The 8,184-nt window shown below is 57.2% G+C and overlaps 1 protein-coding gene across 1 annotated transcript; it reads right to left on the bottom strand.

Moving 5' to 3' along the window:
• Positions 1-2,207: 2,207 nt before the first annotated feature.
• On the bottom strand, positions 2,208-7,826 carry PHETA1 (PH domain containing endocytic trafficking adaptor 1). The gene is made up of 2 exons (XM_067539364.1): positions 7,636-7,826; positions 2,208-3,074 (listed from the first exon to the last, which is right to left on the bottom strand). The coding sequence occupies exon 2, from the start codon at positions 3,061-3,063 to the stop codon at positions 2,209-2,211; it is 855 nt and encodes a 284-aa protein (XP_067395465.1). The 5' UTR covers positions 3,064-3,074; positions 7,636-7,826; the 3' UTR covers position 2,208.
• Between the last annotated feature and the right edge of the window lie 358 nt (positions 7,827-8,184).

Below are 8,184 nucleotides of genomic sequence, written 5' to 3'. Positions count from 1 at the left end.
TAATGCTGATTTTCTGCCCAAATGCAATTGCCAAGTCCTAAGAAGCCCCATTTATCCAGTGTAAGAAGCTGGCTCCGCTCTTCTATTTTTAACGTCTTTGAGAACGTTAGGAACACGCAGATTTCCCACAAAGCAGCTGCAGTGTGGCCCTGGTATTCCAAAAGCAGGAGTCATCAGCACAGAGACTGATACAACCAGAGCTGATTTTTCTGATCTATTCCAAGGTCAGCCCAGCTTTCCCTCCCCGTGAATGAGGTATTTTCCACTGCATTTGCCTACCTAACTGCTGTCAAAGACCGTGAGGTCAAAAGCAGATCTCGGCAAGTGTTGCTTGCTGGGATTGTCAGTGAATACCTCGCGGGAATAGATTCTGTACCAAGGAGAATTCAGTGTTAAGTACAATAGTAGCATGCACCATTGGCAAGACAAATGCTGGCATTCCTTCCCTGCGAGCTCTGATTTAAAATGCACCCACATTGACATGCTGGAGAGGAAAAATAAATATTTTCTAAAAAAAGATCTTAAACAACTTTTCAATATTAAAAATAAATTAAACACACGCACTGACCTAGCAGTGAGCATGTTATAGGTTGCACACAAGGAACCCCAAAATCAGGTACATAGAAAGAATCTCAAAACATAAGTCCAGGAGGTTATTTTATATTTAGTCAGTCTCTGGAGAATGTCAACATTCCCAAGAACCGGACATCAGCCTCAGTGAGCCAGGAGCTGCAATAATATATACACCTCTACACTGGAGATATGGTCCCACAATGTAAGTGACAGGAAAGAGTACAAATAAGATGTACAAACCCAAAATATTTCATCAATAATAGAAAAGCTTTTTAAAAAAGGGAAACAGAAGCCTTCAGTTTCTTACTGCACTAAAATGCACTGGATTGGAAGCTAAATTTATATCCAGAAGTAAGTCCCTTTCTGCGTATTGAATCACTGAACTGGTGTGCATTTCCTCTCTAAATTACGAAAGCTGGTTTGAAATTAGCTTGGAAAAGGCTTACACTAAAAAAAGATTTACACTGAAATTCATGTTGCACTTCCCTCCCCATATCCCTGCACTATTCATTGCTACAACCCGTTCAGACACAAGCAGACACTTAATACTAATGATTATTCTTATTACTGTAGTGTGTAGGAGTCTTAGTCCTCAACCAGGACCCCTCTGTTAGTAAGAAAATCTGCTTTGCTTTTTAAATATCTGACCCTTGAAAGCAGACCACCCACTGCCCAAGCAACGGGGTTGTGCTACGAACTGAAGGGCTTGTCCTGCAGCCACTTAGGTATGAGAAGAACTTACTTCATGGAAACCTTCTCATCTAACTCTTGGGGTAGGATATTCAGCACTGGCCTATCTGCTTCCATTGGAGTCCCTGGTAAAACTCCCATTAACTTCAATGGGAACAGAGGTAGGGCAACACGAAGCGTTCACACTATCCACACGCATCGAGTTACTCATACAGACGTGCTCGGAGGATCGGGGGCCCACGAGCCCCCAGACTTGTGCAGTCTAGGGTGCCCCAAACACAGACTCTCTGAGGTTGCTGTCCAGCTCGGTATTCTCAGAATCAGCCCGATTTCAAATGGCGGAATCCTGCATCCCACAAACCCTTAAATGGAGAAAATCTTTATTTGCTGACGCCAGCAGCTCACGGGACATCAGACACCAAAATAATTTGAGGAAGACTGTTACAGTCAGTTTGCCAGCACCGAGACAGGCTTTCAGAACCCCTCGGCATTTCCTTCCCACTCTCTGGTCCTGAGCCCCATGTCAGCACAGTAAAGGACTTTCAGCGGTCGAGGCTGGCCTGCGGGTTTTGCACAAAGCCCCTCCGGCTCAGGAGAGCTCGAGTCCCGCGCCAGCAATGGGCGGGTCAGGCAAGGGGCCTGGATGCAGGAAGAGGTGCCTCAATCCAGAGGCAGAGTTCGAAACCAGCTGGCCCCCTCCCACATCAAATCCGCCGGTGGCAGTGGAAAGACAAGAGTCAGCAACCCGCTGCTGGAGCCAGGCACGTGATACCAGGCAGGCAAAGTTTCCAGGACACAGGGGTTCCCCAGCCCGCTGACAGATCAGCGGCATGGGAATGCGTCTCAGGCGTCACTCGCAGACAGGCCACTTAGTATTTCCAAATGAGCCCTCCCCCCCGCCTCATCTCGCTGCACACCCCCTTCCCCCCACCCTCCGAGCCTCGGTCACAGCTTGCGGCTTTTCTCCAGCCATTCTCGCCGCAGCTCCGTAATCGCTCTGCCGTAGCTCTCATGGAGCTTGGAGAAGCACGCCGGGCCGGGGAATCCAGGGCTCTCTGCCGCCAGGACCCCAGTGCCACTGGCGTTGCCTGACCATGCCTGTCTGCGGGGCGGCAAAGGAGGCGGCTTCAGGCTTCCCTGGTGCCTGTCGCCCGCCGTTGTCCTCGCGCTCCCCGATTCAGCCAGGCCCCCAGGGGCGTCCCCAGCTGGCAGGGTATCGGCGCACTCGGCGTTATTCCACACGGCACAGCTGTTCTCTTTCGTAAGGGCGCCAGGCGGTACCACGGGTCTCTCCCGGGGAGGCGGCAGCTCCAGAGCCGGAGCCGGGGCGTCCAAGCCGTGAGCTGGCTTGGTTTTCCGGTAAACCGGTGACCTCTTTGGGACGCTGCGGCCGCCAGCCAGCTCCCACTGCGTCTCCTTCAGCTGCTTTTCCAGCTCCTTCACCACCAGCCGCAGGTAGTTGAAGCTGGCCCGCGACAGCGACTTGACCCAGGTCTCCAGGCTGGCCTGGCTCTCGGCCGCCAGCAGGTAGGCGCGCGACTTGGCGCCGTCGAACTTGATGGCGAAGGCGAACTCCTCGGCAGCCTCGCAGAGCTCCACCGTGCAGCCCTCCAGGATGATGACGCCCACCGGCTCCCGGCTCTCCCGCGCCTCGAAGTAGAAGAGCATGTTACCCTTCAGCACAAACCAGCGCCTGTGGTAGGCCGGGTTCCGCTCGCCCTTCTTGAAGAGGAAGCCGGTGTTGTCGGCCGGGGAGTCGCAGGTGGCGTAGAACGCCAGGCTCCGCTCGTTCAGCTTCATGGCTCCGAGGCCTAGAGGGGGAGAGAGATTTGTATGGAAGCGGGGCTGAGGATCTAGGAGCTCAGGCCCTCAGGGGGCCCAGGCACCTCCATCCCAGCAGGTAGAGCCTCTGTGCTGTCTGAGTGAGGCCCTGACTCAGAACAACCCACAAGGCCCACCTGGGTAACGACCACCTAGCAGGCCAGAAACTGACAGCAGGTGGCAGGGACACGGGGGGGCATCTGCACAGTGGCCGACGCCTCTGCCCTGGCTGCCTACAAGTTCTGCAACTGCCTGCGTGGCCCCTATGTACTGCCAGGCCCGCCCCGCCCCCCGCCCACGGTCCCCTTCACAGGGAGGAGGGATGCAGCCTGCAAAGACGGAGGCGTGGGTGACTTGGCTGCACTGACTCATCTGCAGGAGGCTCAGGGGAGGGGAGGAACATTCAGACCAGGAACGGCCACGCGGGGTCAGACCCATGGTCCGTCCAGCCAGCGTCCTGTCTTCCGACCGTGGCCGGTGTCAGGCGCTTCAGAGGGAATGAACAGAACAGGGCAATTTCGAGTGCTCCGTCTCCTGCCGTCCGCTCCCAGCTTCTGGCTGTTGGAGGTTTAGGGACACACGGAGCATGGGGTTGCATCCCTGACCACCTTGGCTAGTAGCCATTGATGGACTTGTCCTTGCAGAGAGCTTCCCGGCGTGGTTTGAACTGGGGCCTGGAATGAAGGGGCAGCCAGTGGGGCTGCCTGAGACTGGAGGAGGCTTTGAGCGAGGAGGTGCTGGCTAATAAGGTGACGCTCAGGAATGAGTCCCAGGCGCCGTACGCATCCAGAGTGCTGCCCAGCAGGGGAGCCGTGCCACACACATGGATCCCGTACAGCCTCAACGCCCCAGCAAACCCAGAGCCGCGCCCAGGTGGCGACTGCAGCTAGGTCGACTCATCGAGCAGGTGGGAAGGAGCGGGACAGACATGCACTAGGAGGGTGTTCAGGCAACAGGGTGGCGTGATATCAGGAACAGGAGAAGGGCCTGGCTTTTTCCGCGGTGCCCTGGGCCTGCACTTCCCATGGACTTCAGTGGGAGCCCTGGAGGCGAAAAATCAGGATAAAAAAAGAGCAGCCCTGGGGGCAAAGCATAGGGAGGTGGAAGGAGAAGAGAGTGGAAGGGAATGCAGACAAGGAGAGAAGGCTGGTGCAGAGCCAAGGGGGGGGGAGGAGGAGGCTGGGGCTGATCTGCAGGATGGTGAGGAATATGACAGCAGCTTTCCTATTGCCCAGCATGATGGTACCCAGGGACACCGGATAAAAATGCACTTGAGGAGGCCCTGCCAATTTAATCCTGCTGCAAACACGCATTTCTCCCAGCACCTTCCATTACACAACACAACAGAACCTTTTAAATCCATGGAATGCCACGTATGAGCACCAGGTGCTCCCTGGTAGACAAGGGGTTAATCCCAGCTCAGCTTCCCCCTCTTTTGGCCCAGAGGTTCATGGGAACCACTATATATTGGCTGCTTGAGCAGCACAGGCGGGAGAAAGGATCATGGAGCTGGCGTGATCTCTGGCCAGAGGAAAACGATTCCCCTTCCCCGAGGGAAAGGCCCTGCTCTCTGCAGCTGGTTTCTTTTTCCCAGCTTGCCATCCTGGCTCTGTTTCTGCTGCCGGCTGTTTGCATTTCTAATAAGATCCCTTTGGATCACTTTCCCTTCTGGTTCTTGGGCCCTTTCCGGGAGCAAACAGGGCAGGAGAACCACTGTTTAAAAAACACTTTCAATTTAAAAGAGAACCTTATTCATCTCAGCTTTTTGTTCAATGCCGACTTCTATAAAATGGACCATTTGCTGAGTGAATTTGCTGACCTTTTCCCTCTCCCCTCTGCGGGGGGCTGTAACTGGGATCGAGCCAGTCTGAGGATGGCTGAGGAGCAATTCCTAAATTACACTCCCCCTGATAAATGCAACTGAACAATGCAGCTGCCCTGGCTCGGCTCATTGGGTTCGTTGCACCACTCTATTGCTGCCCTGAGCGGCAGGGAGCGAGAATATTCAGGCGGCTGCATACGCTGCTGGTGTGGGTTACTCTCCGTCAGTCGTAGTCAGTTGCTCCAACTCCTATCGCTGCTAGTCAGAGGTTCCTCGATGCTGCTGTTTTGCAATAATTTATTCCGTAGCAGCTTATCTAGCAATCCAGGCATGCCCTTAGGAGCGTGAGCACATTCCCAGCTGCCGCAGATGGTGGTTTTGCTAGCGCTGCTTCCTTTTCTGTCCGTGCGCCTCCTCTGGGGGAGAAGGCCTGGGAGTCAGAAGACCCAGGTTCTCTTCCCACCTCTATCGCCAGCTGAATGCGTGACACTGGGCAAGTCACTCTGCCGCTCCGTACCAGCGTCCCTGTCTGGAGAAAAGGGATAATGTCACTCATCCGGCTTTGTGATCTCTAGACATAGCGCAGGGCTACTCACAGCCATGAGGAAGCACCCTCCTGAGCAAGTGGGTGGTTCCATTGATTTCAGTGGGAACGTTTCCAGGCTTTAAAGTTTAGCACATACTGACGCCGGAGGAATGCACAGATGAAGAGTTGCCAGAGCCCCCAAGATTCCAGCGACACCCTCGGTGGATGGCGGAAATGGAGCAGTCCCCGCGTCCTCCCACTATCTGTGCGATCTGCCAGTCGAGTGGGGGCAAAGTCCTGCCGCTAGCCTCTGAAACATCTGCCACTTCTCGTGGCATAGGCCGGCTCTGCTAATGCCACTTTGAAAAGAAAGGCAGGGGAGGCCAGGGCCGCACCCTCCTATGCGCAGCAAGGCGAGCGGCTGCATCCCAGCACGTTGGGAAGTGCACTTCCTCCGAAACCTTAAATACAGCACGGTATTTAGCAGAGCCTGTTCTCAGAGAAGCCGACGAAGGATGTGCAGGTCACTCAGCTCTGGTTGGAGTGGCAGGAGCTACTAGGAGAGGTTTAACAGGCTTTTCTGAGTTGTTTGCTTTCTGTTGACGGTGACCTGATTCTGCAGGGAGGAAGTATATCGTCTTGCCATGTTTGTTACTAACAACAGTTGTCACTGGTGAGTGAGCAGACAGTGAGACGTTTTCACGCCGACATGCGTTGTCATTGTCCTCTTGGCAGGGTAGAATATGACCACATATTGTCTTGTGTATGCAGACACGACTTCTCCCCCTCCCCCCAGCTTTTCTGAAATGCTGACCTGCTCAGCACCACCGCAGCCACAGCATGGGGGGGGGAAATCTAAAAATATAACACCCCTGTTAGCTTCTGCTTCCTTAATAATTTTGACAGCGCCTCCCGTGCAAGGCACTCAATGGCCTTCGCAGGCATTCACACCTGAATTCATACTGAATTCACACCTGAATTCACACTGTCCCCTTTGAGGGGATAACTCTCGGGAACCATTTTACAGCGGGGCCCACCAGCACACAGCGAGGCAGGCCCAAGTTTTCAAAAGGGGGCCGTGAATTTTGGGTGGCCCCGGTGGCAGCAGCGGGAAGCTGACTTCTCAGAGGCACTGAGCAACCCCAGCTACCCTTAAAAGGGGCTGGGCGCCGCTGGTGCTCCGCAGACCTAGGAAGCAGATTTTAGCGGGGGCAGAGGGCGCCCCCAGAAATGACCAGAGGTGGGTTTAGCGACGAGCCCCAAGGTACGTAACAGGCTGCGTCAGTTCCAGAATTGGGACTACAACCCTGAGTCCCAGTCCTGTGCTCTAACCCCTAGACAACACTCCTTCCTCAGGCCTAAGTGACTGATTTTTTAAAACACATATGACCCCACTAAAACAGGGGGCTGGGGGCAACTCATTTTGCTATGAAGTCATGTAACAATGTCAAAGATTAACCGAGGCTCCCCCCCAACCCCATCACCAGACAGCGAGGTTTATCATCAGCCAGGGGGTAGGAGCCATGTAGGAAATAACCCGGCCTGGGCCGAGCCGCACCAGCGGGCTGGGCTCAGTCATGCCCTGACTTTCTCGGGCTGCCCTTCGCGGGAAGTTCAGGGGGGGTTATTCTGCTGCTAAGCTGAGCCCGGCGCAGGCAGGGGGGAGGATGACAGACAAACACCTCTTTAAAAGAGCAGGAGCCCGGGGAGCTCATTCTGGGGTGTCCGCCGCAGGGTTTGGGGAAGTGACTCCGGAGCAAGGCCGGCTGAGAGCAGCCTGTCTTTGTCAGCAGCTGTTTCGTGCATGTCGGACCGGGGCGCTGGGGGGTGGAGGGGGCGGTGCGGTCGCCCCCCATCCCGCGCCCGGGAGCCGGCCAGGGCAGCGCGAGTGGCACCAGCCTCCCCGCCACCCGGGCAAGCGCCGGAGCTCGGCGGCTCCGCGGGGGCCGGAGGGAGAGGCCCGAGCGGGACCGGAGCCGAGCTGCCGGCCAGGCCGGTGCGTCCGGGCACCGCAGCGCGGCCGGGCAGGGAGACGCCCCCCCCCTCCCCGCGGGGCTGCTCGGAGCGGCGGCCCGTCCCCCTGGCCTCCAGCCCCGCCTTCGCTCGGCCCGCGAGAGTCACCGGCGTCTCCCCCTGGCCGGGCCCGGCCTCTGCCCGCCGCCCCCCGGGCTGGCTCGACCCCACCCGCTCGCTCCGGCCTTACTTCAGCGCCCCCCGGGGGCAGCCGCCGGCGCCCGGGTCCTTTGTTCGCGCCGCGCCGCGCCGCCTGGCCTGGCCCGGGCAGGGCTGGGCTGGCTCGGCTCCTTCTCTGCGGGCTGGCCCGGCCACCGGCCTCTCTTAAAGAGCCGGCCCGGCCCTCGCCCCCGCCTCCGCCCTGCCTCCTGCCCGGGCCGGCTGCGAGCCGAGCGGGGGACGGGTGTGTCTACACCGCGCCGGAAACCTGGGCTCACACCGCTTTTGAGCCCAGCCCTTCCACGGCTCCGGAGTCCCGCCGAGACTAGGGGGCCGAGCCCGGCCCTTGCACAGTGTGGACGCAGCTCAAGCCGCAGACCGGGCGCGCGATGGAGGAGTTAGGGAGGCGGTGGGACCCCCCCTGCAAGATCCCACAGCCCCGAGTTTCCAGTGCAGTGTAGACCTGGCCTATGGGCTTAGAGGCGGCCACGGGGTGACCTTCAGAACAGCCCCCGTCTGGGGGACGGTCCTTGCTATGGCCGGATGGTATTATTTTATTACCGGCGTGCCAGCCAGGGAC

Source organism: Emydura macquarii, unplaced genomic scaffold (assembly GCF_026122565.2).
Source record: "Emydura macquarii macquarii isolate MOO-44397 ecotype Brisbane River unplaced genomic scaffold, CSIRO-AGI_Emac_v2 contig_554, whole genome shotgun sequence".
Classification (NCBI taxonomy): domain Eukaryota; kingdom Metazoa; phylum Chordata; order Testudines; family Chelidae; genus Emydura; species Emydura macquarii.
The sequence above is the reverse complement of the archived record's forward strand: the minus strand, read 5'-3'. Positions and strand labels throughout refer to the sequence as shown.